Below are 16399 nucleotides of genomic sequence, written 5' to 3' on the forward strand. Positions count from 1 at the left end.
TCTGGGAAATAGGCCCGGGCATGCAATTTACCTGGAAGCCTGAGAAAAGAAAACCAAGTGACCCTGTAACCTGAGCTTCCTCACGAGCCAGATTTTATCCAAGCCATAAAGTCCTAATCAGCTGGACTCGGCACCAGCACACGCTCATCCAGGAGCAGTGTAGGTCACACTCCTGAGGTAGTATCCTTTCTCCCTCAGCCCTCACTCAGCTTCCATGGGAGTTCCAACACGTCAACTGAAGAGGAAAAAATCCGAATGTGGCAGATGGCTCCGCATGATGCATGGGCACCGAATGGAATTATACTGCTGCAGCATTTCAGCCCCAGGCAGGAGTGACTGTGAAGCCCAGTGAAGAAGGGAGATCCTTTTGGAGGGCAGAACATTAGAGTGGACATCTGGTTTTCTACTTTGAGTTGCAAGAGAGATGGCCAGAGGTACTAATCCATACCCATCCATGGACAATGGTTATTTACTTGTCACAATGATCAGGGACTTGAAAGGAATGAGATTAGAGGACTGGTAACAATGATGCTTATAAAAGAGGTTTGTGGGTCAGACATCTGAGGGTGGGCCTGGCTGTGAGGATATTTGAGCCCCCATGGTCACAAAGGCTCCTCTGCAAAGGAGGTTTTTCACTCGTCTGCTGGATAAGATGATCCCTATGGCTATAAGCCAGCCTCTTTCCCTAGCCACCCAATGACTGCTCAAAGGACACGTAAACAAAATGGACACACCTGTGGATGCCACCACAGGGATGTCTTCTCACCCATTCTGATCTGATTACTCCAACTGTCTAATCTGCAAGGAACAGAGTACACTGGGCCTCCAACATGGCACCATTCCTGGTAACATGTCAGTTAGATTAGACTCTCAGCAGTTACCTGTTTTCATTGAATGGACAATTATTCTAGATATGATTTGCCTTTTCTGTGCTATTGACTAGCAATAGCACACACAGACTTATGAATGACTTACTCCCACAAAACACTTCTTGTAAGCCCACAACCTACAAGAATGAAGGTTTGGGTCACCCCACCAGACTAAGAACTCTGGTCATCTAAGATACGGAGGGGAGAACAGTGTGTGTGTGTGTGTGTGTGTGTGTGTGTGTGTGTGTGTGTGTGTGTGTGTGTGTGTGTGTGTGTGTGTGTGTGTGTGTGTGTGTGTGTGTGTGTGTGTGTGTGTGTGTGTGTGTGCTGTTCTATCCTGAATGACAATGAAGGCATCAGGAAGAACGGAAGACTAACGAAGCTATCTGTGTTTTCTTCCTTGCTCAGTGTAATTATTTTCCTTCTGCACCCAATTCCCTTTCTATTTTTTATATAAGGTCTGTTGGTGGTGGTGTTTTTACCTTTATAATTTAATGCAGAAGTTACAAGCTATAAAGACAGGGTTGTGGCTAAAACCAGAAGAGGAATAAACAGCAACCAGAGATGGATGCTGTGACGTTAAATTTAAGCCTCCTCATTTAAGGAAACAGTACCATATTTTCTAATGATTCAGGGATAATTACTATTGTTTTAAAGTTGATGTCTGGAAAGGAAGCATGTAGAGACGGCAAGGATGGATGTTAAGTAGTCAAAGAAGTGGGTGGTGGCATAAACTGTACACCCATTTCCAAACTACTTCCAGCTTACCTTCCTTGAAGCTCTAAATACATTTTCCCCAGATACTCTTGAACAAGGACGCAGACATACAGGCCAGGTTTAGCCAAGCTGACAAATGTGAATGACACTTAGGTACAGGAGTTAGCAACATCAGAATAAGGCTGCATGCAGGGAGACTGGATAGTTCGGCAAGAACAATGGCTGGGATACCACGTTCTTCTGGGGCATGTGTGTTGACTTTTCTGCCATCCATGTTTGACATCATGGATTCCAAGCAGCAGAGGGCATGGGTCTTTCCACTGTTTCTGGAAGTGCAGCATCCAAACCTGGTTCTCCAGTCTTCCCAGAGATTTTATGAGAACCTAATATCCTATATGCCTTTCGGTTTAAATTATAGTGAAATCTGTACTTACCAACTAAGAACCCCGACTAATATAACCAAAGTATCTATCCTTTATTCTAAACTAGATGAGGTTGAGTTTCTCTCACCTATAATCAAAAGTACTCTAATACAAAAATTGGTAAAAGAAGTGTTCTAAGAATAGACCCTAGATATGTGGCACTTACTGACAGAGTCAAGGTAGAACAGAATCATGCAAGATTGCTGAGTAGAGGTAGCAGATGTTGTAGTGGGGCTCCTGCTAGAGCACTGCCATTGTGGGGTTAGATACTGCTCTTGGCTTCACAAGTCCTGTCTGTGAAGCATCGAAACGTGGATCCCTGGCTAACGTCTGTTAGCCTTCTGACAGCCTTTAATAAATTTCTGTCTCCTCATAATAGCTCACTCAAATGGATTCTGTCGTCTCTAATTATGACTTGCTCAGTATCCTTTCCAACTTCCCTCTAGTTCACTTGCTTATGCTACAAAGGCTAGAAATCCAACGTTATATTTCCAAGACCCCCTTGGATTTATCTCTGCCAATCAGATGTATGTGTATAAGACAAATTCAGAAGTGAATTAAGCAGGCATAGAGTGGATGGTGCACAAGGGATCCATTTTGCTGCAGCAGAAGCAGGAGGCACAAAATTGTTCTAGAGCCAATGACGCTGCTAGAGGTTTCCTGATCTCAAGATCACGGCTAAAGTAGTGTGATCCTGGCCCAGAAGTTAACCCAGCAGCTTCTCAATTTCCACATGGGGCAGAGGTTAAGAGCTCACTTGTGGAACCATTTCTGTGGGACTATTCTGAGGTCCAGCTTGAGCCTACTTCTCCAACCCTATCAATGATTTTAAGCATCTAATTTCTAAAGTTAAATCCCATTCTGTTTAAAACAGCTCCAATATTTTGTCATCTGCAACTGAAGTCTAAATGATACAACAGCCAGGAAATACCCTTTGCTAAAGGAGTTTCTATGGCAAAGGACTCACTCCACTGTATGAAGAGGGAAGGACTTTGCTGTTTTGCACTTCGAATTTTTCAGGTTCCTCTGCATATTTCAGGTTCTGTTTAGGATGTAGAGATCCACAAGAGAATGTCATCCCCACTCCAAAGATGAGGAAAGAAACAGATAATTTATAAAACCACATCAACTCTTTAGTCCATCAGAGAGCTAAGATTACAAGACAATCAACTGAACTAAATTCCCAAGTCACTCCAAGGACAGACAGGACTCTAAGTATTTTTACTTTGGCAGAGCATAAAAGAAACAGGTGATGAACAACAAAAAAGTTACCAGATTATTAAAGGTCAACAGTGGGCTAGGACAACTGTTTAGCATCTGTGGAAGCTCTAGACACAAGCGGAATCCAAACACATTTGCCAGAGATCTCTATCGGGTGTCCATCAGAAAGAACTGAGCCAGTGGGGGAGACCTGAGAAATCCATAGGTGGTGGTGGAAATTTGAATGTACACAAAGAAATGAAGAGGGGCAGAAATGGTAAATTTTTAAAAAATAAGTAACAATAAGTAAATAAACATGGGGGGGATTAAACTTTTTAAAAGATCACTGATTGCCTAAAGCAAGAAACATTAATAATGCACTGTGGGGCTTAGAACATGTACAGAAATAAAATGTATGACGACAAAAGCACAAGAATGGGAAGGAAGAACTAGAAGTGTACTGTTTCATGGTTCTTATAATCTATGTGATCTAAGCAGAATTTGATTGAAGGTAAACTGTGGTACATTAAAGATATATATTGTAAACCACTAAACAAAAGTTTAGTTAGTAAGCCACCAGGAGAGATGAAATGAGCATCATAAAAAATTAATCAAGAAAGGGGGTGGGGGGCTTCCCTGGTGGTGCAGTGGTTGAGAGTCTGCCTGCCGATGCCGGTGACACGGGTGCGTGCCCTGGTCCGGGAAGATCCCACATGCCGCGGAGCGGCTGGGCCCGTGAGCCATGGCCGCTGAGCCTGCGCGTCCGGAGCCTGTGCTCCGCAACGGGAGAGGCCACAACAGTGAGAGGCCCGCGTACCGCCAAAAAAAAAAAAAGGAAAAAAAAAGAAAGGGGGAAGAGGGGCTTCCCTGGTGACGCAGTGGTTAAGAATCCACCTGCCAAGGCAGGGGACACAAGTTTGAGCCCTGGTCCGGGAAGATCCCACATGCCGCGGAGCAACTAAGCCCGTGTGCCACAACTACTGAGCCTGCGCTCTAGAGCCTGCAAGCCACAACTACTGAGCCTGCCTGCCACAACTACTGAGTCCGCGTGCCACAACTACTGAAGCCCGTATACCTAGAGCCCATGCTCCGCAACGAGAAGCCACCGCAATGAGAAGCCCGCGCACCACAACAAAGAGTAGCCCCTGTGCAGCAATGAAGACGCAACGCGGCCAAAAAAATAAAATAAATAAATTTTTTAAAAAAGTGTGGGGGGAGGAATAAAGGACAATGGGACAAATGGAAAACTCAGGGTAAAATGATGGATTTAAACTGATAATTATATTATTAATAATTATATTAAAGGCAAGTGGTCTAAACACTCTAAGTAAAAGGCAGAGATTGTTAGATTGGTTGGGGGTGAAAAGAAAATTCAACTGTATTCTGTTTACAAAAAGCCCACTTTGGAAATAAATAAAAGTAAAAGGATGGAAACAAAATATATCATGTAAACAATAAATCCGGAGTGGTTATATTAATAGGAGAAAAATTAGACTTTGTCACAAGGTATATTACCCATGGATAAAGAAGCATGATGTGAAGATAAAAAGGTCGAATCATCACAAGAATATAACAATCCTAAATATGTACGTGTCCACCAACAGAGATTCAATACATTTAAAGCAAAAACCTAATACAATTGAAAAGAAAAATAGAAAAATCTACAATTATAAGCTAGAGACTTTTAATACTGCTCTCTCAACAAGTAACACAACAAGTGGGCAGAAAATCAGTAAGGCTCCAGAAGACTTGAACAACATTATCAATAAACTTGACCCAAGTAGCATTTATAGAATATTATACCTAACAGCAAAATATCTGTTCTTTTCAAGAGCACATGGTGCATTCACCAAACCAAACCATATACTACAGTAGAATCAATCACGTCTTCAAAATGTAAAATTTATGTGTGTGTGTATGTGTGTGTGTATTTAACAAAGTATGTTTTCTGAATACAACAGAATTAAACCAGAATTCATAACCAAAAAATATACGGGGAAAAAACCCTACAAATATGTGGAACTTACTTCTAAATAATCCAAGGATCAAAAAGGAAACCATAAGGAAAGATCAAGGAATGAAAATGAACACACAACTTATCAACCTTGGTAAGAAGATGAAGCTAAATAAAGCAGTGCACAGAGGGCATCGACACACCCCCTTTCCTCCATCAGATGTTCAGCAGAAAGAATTGGGACAGGGCAAGAAACCCGCCCATTGGTGGTGGTGTGGGTGTGCACAACGGTGATCTGCTGCCACTGGGGACCAGGCCAGAAAACCGCTTCCCAGATCCTTCTCTTAGATCCTTCTCTCATACAAAGCAAAAGTGTCTGCCACTGGAGACGGACTAGAAACCATCCCACCCCCAAGTCCCAGGCAAAGTGCGGTGGCCAGTGGAGGGGGACAGGAAATTTGCTCACATCCAAAAAGCCCTGCTAATAAAAGGCTACACAAAGCAGAGACCGGTTGCCACAAGGGAGCTGGGGGAAGAACAGAACTGCTGTGGGAGCTCCACCGCTGAGACTCAGGCACACAAAGCCTACCAAAGTCTGGGGCAGGAACAGGACAGCTAAGAAACTCCCTGTGCCCTCACCGTGGACTTGCAACACCATACTACCACAGGGGGAAGGGCAAAATGTGGAGACAGGCTCTGCAGTGCAAGGCCTGCTAAGGATGGGACAGGAACACAAGAAAAAGACCCTTCTGCTTTTCAGGCCCTACATTAAGCATAGGTAAGTCTATGAAGTCTGTGGATGTTCAGTTCACCTCCTATTCATCCCACCAGCGAGGGAGGGACCCGCCCCTCAAGACAGTGGAAGGTGCTCAGACATACGACACATGATACTGGAGACAAACTAGATGAGACTGACAGCAGTTTATTAGTCACTTATACTCACGGTCTGGGGGAAGAGGACACTACACACCATGTAGGGCCACACAGGGGTTGTACTTGGGAACAGTGAGCCCAGTAGGGGCTGTGGAAGTGCGGCTTTGCATAACAAGAGGGTGCGGTATGCCCTGGTTCCGGAAGAAGGTTCCCACAGGAGGATGTGATTGGCTTGTGAGAATAATTCTGCCTGCTGGCAAGGGAAGTGAAACCCATTAGGTTCAAGGCTGGGTGGGGGTGTAGGTGAATTAGCCAGGCAGGAAAGGATTTTGCATCTCTGGCAAAAATGGGGAGATTCAGTTAAGCTTTGGGGGCCCTGTGAGGCTCAAAGATATAAAGGTCATACATGAAATATTAAGCCTTCCAGTACAGTGGTACACTGAAGGTAACCAGAACAACAATGAGATCCAAACCTGGCCAACTAGAGACTATATTAATATACTAAAGGATCTAGTTGAAAAGGCAGACAGTGCACATGAATAGATGGGAAATTTATACAGAGATAAAAAGCATAAAAATAAAATATGACTGTTAGGAAAATATATCCTATTTGAAGAATTCCTTTAACAAGTTTATTGGTATACTGGACATAGCCAAGAAAAGAGTTAGTGCACTAGAAGACAGATCAATACCAATTATACAAACTAACACATAAACAACAAATCTCAGCTCTCGGAGACTCAGTGAACTACAAGTAGAATAATTATAAAGAAAAGCCTGCCAGGGCTTTTGGTTTACTACTACAGGTTCATACTGTAGTAGTAAAACAAAAGTAAAGGGAAAATCTTGAGCACAAAGAAAAAGAAACATTTACATACATAGGAACTTCTCATCAGAAACTACGTAAGCCAGATAGAGAGACATCTTTAGAATACTCAAAGAGGAAAAAAATTTTTAGTGAATTCTATAAAGAATGAAATCTCTCTTCAAAGGGGACAGTAAAGTTTTTCGGACAAGGCAGAAGTCATTCTCAGTCAAAAGCTGAATTAATTGTCAGCCAAGAGTATTAACAATAAATGGTTACATGAGAAGCAAAGTTTCAAATTAATGATCTACGCTCCAACCTTAAAAAAATACTAGGAAAAGATAAAAGCACAGAAGCTCAGAGCAAGCTGAAGGAAAGAAACAATAAACATAAAAGCAGAAATCAATGGAATAGAAAACAGAAAAATCAATCAAATCAAAAACTGGTTCTTGGGATTTCCCCGGTGGCGTAGTGGTTAAGAATCCGCTTGCCAACGCAGGGGACACAGGTTCGATCCCTGGTCCGGGAAGGTCTCACATGCCGTGGAGCAACTAGGCCTGTGCGCCACAACTACTGAGCATGTGTGAAACAACTACTGAAGCCCACGCGCCTAGAGCCCGCCCTCCGCAACAAGAGAAGCCCCCGCTCACCACAACTAGAGAAAGCCCACGCGTAGCAACGAAGACCCAATGCAGCCAAAAATTAATTAATTAGTTATTTTTAAAATACTGGTTCTTTGCAAAGGTCAATAAAATTGATAAACCCTTAGCCAGACTAATGAGGAAAAAAGAAAAGCTAAATTACCAGTATCAGGAATATCTGAGGGGATATCACTACAAATCCATCCCACAGAACTTAAAAGTATAATGAGATTATGAACAACTTTATGACAACAAGCTAGACAAAATGGACAGGAAGAGATACGCCAGCAAGAGGAGGACATACCAGCCTTTGTAACCCCACAAAAAATGATAATTAGATAGCTATCAACAAATGAAAATTGCCCTGGGAAGATGCAAGAGTCAAAGAAGAACCTACAGCAACACAGTGCAGCAAAAAATGGAGAATAACTGCACAGAGAGTACACAGAGAGGATCACTGAGGAGACGGACTTCAGCTGAGACATCTGGAAACTGCTAAGAACAACGAAGGGTGGAGGCTATCAGTATAAGCCACACACTGGATACCACTGCAGTCACCAGTGGCCTGCTCTGCAGAGAAGCCTGGCAGCCCTGGTCACTGAGGACCTCAGGAGCACCCCAAGACAGCTGCTGAGGAATCCCTACAGCTTGTACAGTAGAGGACTCTGTAGTGTTTGTTGGAGTGCACCTCAGCAGGCTCCTGTGCAGAAGAAACCGGCAGCTCCTGCCGCCGAGGTAATCAAGAGCCACTGCTGCTGCTGGCCTCCTAGAGAAGGAGACGCTGCTGTACTCCTTCCAGAAGATGTGCACACCCCAGACCCCAGAGCCCTGGCTGCTCGACATGCACTCACTTCACAGGCACCAGATCATATGCTTCAGTCACTCTGTGAGCACACACACTCCACTCCCGGCTCAGGGACTGACCCAAGCATGCCCACACCTCAGGCACCACTGCCACCATGAGGGCACTCCAAGCCAGACCCAGAGCCAAGAGACATCCCCTCGCCGATGACATACGCTGTGGGAGAAAGAGAGATCAGGAGGTCCCCAGCTGCCTTTGCCATTGAAGACCCCAACAGCCCTCTCTGTTGCAGCAGACACCTGCACCCTTGGCCGTTGCAATCTTTACTGACACTGACCTCAGCTGATAAAGCTGAATGTGCACTATGCCAATGGGCCTTCCCAGGAGCTAGAACCAGTGCACCCTACTTGCCTGGTACCCTTGCACCCACCTGCAGGTGAAGGTCTTTCCCCACTAAGACCAGTCTGTAATGTCTGCTCAGTCAAATGCACGGAAATTAACACGAGGTTATGAGAAACATGGAAAATTAAAGAAACATGACACCCGCAAAGGAACACAGTAATTTTCCAGGAACTGATCCCACAGAAATAGAGATCTAGGATTTCCCAAAGAATTCAGAATAATTGTTTTAACGAAGTTGAGTGAGCTACAAGAAAATGCAGATAGAAAACTCAATGAAATTAGGAAAACAATATACAAACAAAACAAGAAGTTCAACAGAGAGAAATCATTTTAGAAAACGCAAACAAATTCTAAAGCTGAAGAATACAATGAATTAAATGAAAAATACAAGGCAGATCATCAACAACAGACTTGATCAAGCAGAAAAATCTGTGAACTCAAAGACAGGTCCTTAGACATTATCCAGTCAGAGGAGGAAAGAATAAACAAAGACTGAAAAGAGAGTGATTCCAATTGGCAGAAAAAGAAGATCACAGCAGAAATAAATGAAGTAGAAACAAGGAAAACAACAGAAAAGATCTATAGACTAAGAGCCGGTTTTTTGAAAAGATAAACAAAATTGACAAACCACTGGCTATACTAAGAAAAAAGAGAGAAGACTGAAATAAGTAAAATCAGAAGTGAAAGAAGAGACATCACAAATGATATCGCAGAAATATAAAAGGATCCTAAGAGACTGCTATGAACAATTACATGCCAACAAACTGGATAATCTAGAAAAAATGGATAAATTCCTAGAAATATATAACCTATCCAGACTGAATCATGAAGAAATAGAAAATGTGAACAGAAGACTGAATCAGTAATCAAAAACCTTCCAACAAAGAAAAGCCCAGGACAAGATGACTTCACCAAACATTTAAAGAAGAATTAATGACAATGCTTCTCCACATCCTCACCAACGTCTGTTAACTCTCATTTTTAAAAAAAATAATAGCCATCCTAAGAGGTATGAGGCAATATCTCATGGTGGTTTTCCCTGATGATTAGTGATGTTGGACACCTTTCTTGTTTGTTTGTTTTGACCACACCACACAGCATACAGGACCTTAGTTCCCTGACCAGAGATCAAACCCACGCCCCCTGCAGTGGAAGCAAGGAGTCTTAACACTGGACCACCAGGGAAGTCCCTTGAACACCTTTTCATGTACCTGCTTTTCACCAATGAGGATGATGTTAGCTGTAGGCTTAGCAGAAATTAACACTGTAGATCAACTATATTTCAATAAAAATAAATAAACAAACAAAACAAAGCCTAAGGATCTCAAAAAACAAACAAACACCCAAAACTACACAAAACACAAACCCTCTGAAGCGTTAGCCTCCTGATGGTCTATCCAAGCTTTCTGACACTGGCGGCCAATACCAAGCTCCAAAATACAACAACCTAATGTGGACTGGCTCATCAACAAGCATTCTAACCACCTTCAGAAAAACTTGATCATGCCACAGATTTACAAGAATTTTGTTAGATCATGAAGGTAACAAAAAACCATTTAACAGCATTATTGCTGTGATACTCGTTTTCACACCATTATTTTACCTTCTATGAATGCCAGCCTCTATGTCCAAGTATATTGCACCAAGCTACTGTTCAGTTATTTCCTAGTCCTGTATTAAGTGCCCAGGAAGGCTGTCTAAAAGTTTCACAGCTCAGTGTATACCCGTCAATCTGCTGTTCTCTCCCGTTACCATCAGAGGTCCAGATGAAATGCCAGTTAACTCCGTGAAGACACTCCTGAGTTGACTGGCACAACTCATAGTTCCCTTCCCACCACTTCCATAATACTCGTTCTTACTACTGACAGAAGTAATTACATTATATTTTATTTGAGGGCTTATCTTTCAATCTCTTGATCTTCACTATGAATCATTCCCTAAAGTAAGGACCACATTACATTTCTGATGCATGTCTAGTGCACACTTAAGGGCCTGGTATGTTGCAGGTGCTTAATAAACATTTGTTGAATTGAACTGAGTTCAGAATGATGATCAGGACATAAAATGAGCATGTCACACTCAGTGCAGGGAAAACTAGTTTCACTTTAGTATTTCTCATCTTCTACTCTTTTATCAGGCCTGCAGCCTTTGTTCTTTAGGGGGTTTTGTTTTTGCGGTTTCTATTTAGTGGTGTAGCTATATTATATTAGTAGCATTGCACTGCTGTGTTATTCTGACCACCTGAAGCTAAATGCCACCAATGCATTTTAAATTCCCAGCTGCACACCCTGTAAATTGAAACCATGACATATAACAATCTGGGTGTCAGTAAAGTTTTGCCAAAACAAATGCCAGTGACACTAACAACTTTAATTATCATGTTTAGGATTTAGTATATCAACTCATATAGATAAGTAAAATTGTCCTTCAGAAATAATTTTAAAAAGATGCAACAACATAAAAGGCAGGATCCTAGCTCACATTAAATACTTCATAGGCTATAATGAGTCTATTTTCATAATTTTTTTTTTTTTGCGGTATGCGGGCCTTTCACTGTTGTGGCCTCTCCAGTTGCAGAGCACAGTCATCCAGACGCGTAGGCTCAGCGACCATAGCTCACGGGCCCAGCCGCTCCGCGGCATGTGGGATCTTCCCGGACCGGGGCGCGAACCCGCGTCCCCTGCATCTGCAGGCGGACTCCCAACCACTGTGCCACCAGGGAAGCCCCTATTTTCATAATTTTTAAAAAAGAATGGCTGCTGGGACTTCCCTGGTGGTCCAGTGGTTAAGAATCGGCCTTGCAATGCAGGGGATGCTGGTTTGATCCCAGGTCGGGGAACTAAGATCTTGCATGCCATGGGACAACTAAGCCGTGTGCTCTAGAGCCCGCTTGCCACAACTAGAGAGCCCATGTGCCAGAACCACTGAGCCCGCATGCTCTAGAGCCCATGCGCTGCAACTACTAAGCCTGTGCGCCACCAAAGAGAAGGCTGTGCACCGCAACAGAGAGCCTGCGTGCCGCAACTAAGATCTCACATGCCGCAACTAAGATCCTATGCACCACAATTAAGACCTGAGGCAGCCAAATAAATAAATGAATAAATAAATAAATATTTTTGAAAAAAAAGAATGGCTGTTATAGAAAGCTATTTATGAACTTCTCAAATAGAAATTTCCCCATTTCAAAGAGACTGTAAGGTTAATTAAAGACAGCAATTCCATAAATACAAAGACAAAGGAAGTACATAATAGTAGACAAGATTACCTAGTATTTAAAATGCAAGTAAGATCCTGCATATCATCAAGAAGAGTAAAGATCAAAAACCCATAAAGCAAATTCTTCTGCTCTGCTTGATACAGGTCGTTTCTATAATAGAGGTCTGTATCAAATTCCAGCTCAATGATTGGTAAGATAACTAGAAAAATACCGAAGTTCTAAAAGACAGCAACAAGCTTAAAAAGCAGAGATCAGGGGGCTTCCCTGGTGGCACAGTGGTTGAGAGTCCGCCTGCCGATGCAGGGGACATGGGTTCGTGCCCCGGTCCGGGAAGATCCCACATGCCGCGAAGCGGCTGGGCCGGAGCCTGTGCTCCGCAACGGGAGAGGCCACAACAGTGAGAGGCCCGTGTACCGCAAAAAAAAAAAAAAAAGCAAGCAGAGATCAGAAATATTTAGTGCAAATGGTTAGAAAAGCTGTGCATATTTTTAACTTGGAACTCAGAGAGAGGTGAAGAGGATTAATTCATATTGCCAAGGTTTATAGCAAGAACTCAGGGCCTCCTGACCCTGGGTCTTACGATTACTGCTCAAGACAAATGTCAATTTCTCCCTCCACAACACTGGCCTGCATTCTACGTTGAGCAGATGAAAATTACTACGTCAGAGGCTTGCTAGATGAATAGTTTAAGATTTGCCAAATTTTTAAAACAGATAAAATATTCCCACCCCAACTTTTATTTAATTCACAATTTTCTACTTACAAAGTCTTGACGTATGTCGTTGAAGTCTTTGCCATATTTTTCCAGTGCCTCTTCAAATAAACTAGCTTCAGAGGCCGACCATTCTTCCATTTCATCTCTGCATAAAACAGGTCCCCCAAGTGGTACTAAGACACTAATTGCACTGCTCAAATCATAGCTGTGCCTATACAACGTATCCATAGCATGAAACTAAAAAAAAAACAAAGAAAATGGAGAGAAAAGATCAGCCAGAAATGCAAACTTGCTAGATTATTTAAGAACAGAAATATTAAAATGCATGATGCACTTAATTAGCAACAATATACTTAGTATTTACTTTTTTAATAACACAAGAAAAAAATTTAAACAATGGATTTATGCAGTTATTTAAAACACCACGTATTGCTTTTAAGAACATGTTGATTTGTACCTTTTAAGGTTTTTCTTTCTTTTTTTTTTTTAGAAGATGTTGGGGGTAGGAGTTTATTAATTAATTTATTTTTGCTGTGTTGGGTCTTCGTTTCTGTGCAAGGGCTTTCTCTAGTTGTGGCAAGCGGGGGCCACTCTTCATCGTGGTGCACGGGCCTCTCACTATCACGGCCTCTCTTGTCGCGGAGCACAGGCTCCAGACGCACAGGCTCAGTAGTTGTGGTTCACGGGCCTAGTTGCTCCGCGGCATGTGGGATCCTCCCAGACCAGGACTCGAACCCGTGTCCCCTGCATTAGCAGGCAGATTCTCAACCACTGCGCCACCAGGGAAGCCCTGTATTTTTTTTTAAATGCATTTGTTTGTTACAGCAACCTAACTATGAAGACCTAGGACCCCAGGAATTAAAATGCGAACCCAGAAAGTTCCATCATCCTTTTGGTTAAAAGTGCCAGAGTCACTTCAGCTATTGTATAAGGTTGGCACAGCCTTCCTTGACAAGGGAAAAATATGTAGACAGAGGATGTATCAGAGTGAGAAAAAATATTCTCAGGTTGGAGCAAGAGAATGATATACTAAGAACAAGAGATGGAGAAAAAACAATGAAACTGAGAATGGTGAAGACAAAATTACACAACCATGTTAAACAAAACAAAACAAACAAAACTATATATCCACGTAAAAACAGTAACTTGGTTGAAACTCTGTAAGACCAAGAATAGATGACTAGGCTTGCTTGGAACAGCTACCTGGGCCAGTGTGGATTTCATATATATTTCAAGGGTGAGTGATTTGAAAGGAGGAAAGATAGATTAGAATAATATAAGTGGCTTTTTTCAGAAGTACCTTGGGTCTAGCTTATTTTAAAAAGATCTATTCATAATATGCATGCGTATTTGTATGTGTAGCAGGAAAACTGATGAACAGGACAGTCAGTTGTGTCTGGATAAGCATATAGGTGTGGTACAGATTTGGTTGGTGATCAAATCCTTGCCAAGTGAGAACTAGTTCTGTTTAAACTTTCTAACATATGAAAGCCAAGTTTTACACCTTTTACACAAAGTATCTTCTGATAATTATTAAAAATTTCATAAATGAGGATAGAGTCACATCTATGTTTCTTAAAAATTTAGCTTATAAATGATCCCAAAATATCTGGTAGGGGACAGTGGACAGTTCCCCACTGGTACAAAAGCATAAAATAAGCTCCAATATCAACTAACATCTATTAAAGAGAAAAAAATTATTAGCTAAAATACACATTAAAAGTATGTATTTATACTGTGATACATAAAGATGCTGAATATGAATTTGTTGACAGAGCTAAAGGCAGAATTTAGGACATGATTAGGAACAGTAACTAACTGCTTTAACAAGGGCTGACATCTCCCCTAAAATAGATCGGATTCCATAAAACAAAAGCAAGTAAGGATTTCATTATCAATTTCCTAGTTATAATCACAGCTAAGACCATACTGACCATGTGCAGTCTTTTGCTATATGTGTCACAGTCATGGAATAATAACTTCAACTTTCAAGTGAATTTCTTCTCACCCTTCTGCAGCAGGGGTTACAAAAATGTTAGAATTGATCTTGATTCTTCCTTTATGCTCTGCAAACTTCAGAATCAACTAAATTCCACTTCTGTAGCTAACCTCTCACTTGACAGATTCAGCAGTTTTAACTGTATGTTACAGTTACACACTCTTAACACCATCCCTGAAACTAAAAAACTATTGTTTCTAGATAACTGATCTATAAAAATGAACAGATCAACAGCATTGAGGGGTCCCTTCAAATAATAATGTATTTCCATAAACAACTATTTTTAAAACTCCTAAATTTACACTGGATAACTAAAAAAACAAAAGTATTCAAAATCAATAATTATACAAATTAACTGCTGCTGAGATTCCTCAGGAGATACAAGTAATTTTTATATTGAACAGGTGCTCTGAAACCAAAAGTCACAGAATTAAATGAGCTTTTCTCAGCTGTTATTATACCAACCACTCAAAGCGTGAATGGATTTTCAGTCTTTTGTTCATGGTAGATGAATGCAAATGCCTTCCTTATAGGCACTTTTTAAAATGACGATGGGCTGTTATCTAATAAGGCTTTGGTACTTATTATCTAATAAGTACCAAAGTAATATCCTAGCCTCTATAAGTGACTGTAATCAAAATCCCAAGTGATCAGGTTGTTTTTAAAGGTTCTGTTCTTTACAGAGTGTGTTTGTGTTACTGAACACTGAAGTAAGCATTTGCTTTTGAAAACTAGCTCCTGCATTATGTCACAGATCAAATGGAAAGAGTGAGTCGGACTAAGGCTGACCACAGCTATGAAACCTCCATAGCCCTCACATTTAGACCGCAGCCCAGGGGAGAGTGCAGTAATGATCAGTATGTGTAGGAAATAAACATCCCATGAGACACAGGTACTGTGGAATGCCTAAGGAATAATCCTGTTAAAAATCAATGGCCAGGTTTACAAAGGAAACCAGAGGATCACATTATTTGCTAGCAGTCCATATTAACTCTGTCTTTCTGACATACATAGAAGCTTCTTCTGAACGAACTTTTGTACAGTCTAATCCAACCACAAAAAGCTAATAAGTAAAACACAAAATATAGTTTCTAAAACAAAAGAGACAACATCCAGTGAAGACTCACAGAAATAAGCTAAGAAAGACGTAGGAGTTTGACAATGTAACCAACAACTTACAGTTTATCAGTTAAGATAAAAACTCAAAGAGCTAGACATATAAGAGAACATACTGGCTGATTCCATTTTTATGAATTTTGAGAAAAATAACAATTAATTTATGATGAGAGAAGTCAGAATAATGATTACCTCAGAAGAGGGGATCATTGACTGGGAAGAAGCATGAGGGAACCCTGATCGTCATCTACATCTGGGTGGTGGTTATATGGATGTAGACATATGTAAAAATTTATAAGCTGTGCACCTAAGTATACTTAATACACTTTATTATATGTATACCTCAATTTAAAATAAGATAAAGAACTTGAAACTGAAAATCCTCCCTCCAGATAAATACTTTGCAAAGATATCATCTTTTCAATAGAGATACAGATACACAGAAATCCATTCAAATCTAAATTTTGAAAATCATAAGAACTCAGCACAAGCTGTTCTCTCTGCCAAATAGTGGTGAAGGTGTTGTCACATTTCATCTCATTCAAAACAGATGGAGATGACAAACAGAAGTATTTTAGGAGAAAGAGTGACAATGAAATCTTGGCAGTGGAATTCTTATCTTTTGTTCATTAAGCAGAATCACACTTTGGTAAACTGGACTATTGTT

The 16399-nt window shown here is 41.2% G+C and overlaps 1 protein-coding gene across 9 annotated transcripts in view; it reads right to left on the bottom strand.

Moving 5' to 3' along the window:
- MTA3 (metastasis associated 1 family member 3) overlaps positions 1-16399 on the bottom strand; it is a 168212-nt gene that overhangs the window by 52786 nt on the left and 99027 nt on the right. For all 9 annotated transcript variants that reach the window (XR_007470869.1, XR_004480725.2, XM_049695989.1 and 6 more), the window contains exon 9: positions 12666-12854. Coding sequence is in view for 7 of the 9 variants with exons in the window: in XM_049695989.1 (XP_049551946.1) it covers positions 12666-12854 (189 nt within the window). In the remaining 2 variants the exon portion in view is untranslated. The remainder of the gene's footprint in view (positions 1-12665; positions 12855-16399) is intronic.

The sequence above is a fragment of the Orcinus orca genome, chromosome 13 (genome assembly GCF_937001465.1).
Source record: "Orcinus orca chromosome 13, mOrcOrc1.1, whole genome shotgun sequence".
In the NCBI taxonomy this organism is placed as follows: Eukaryota; Metazoa; Chordata; class Mammalia; order Artiodactyla; family Delphinidae; genus Orcinus; species Orcinus orca.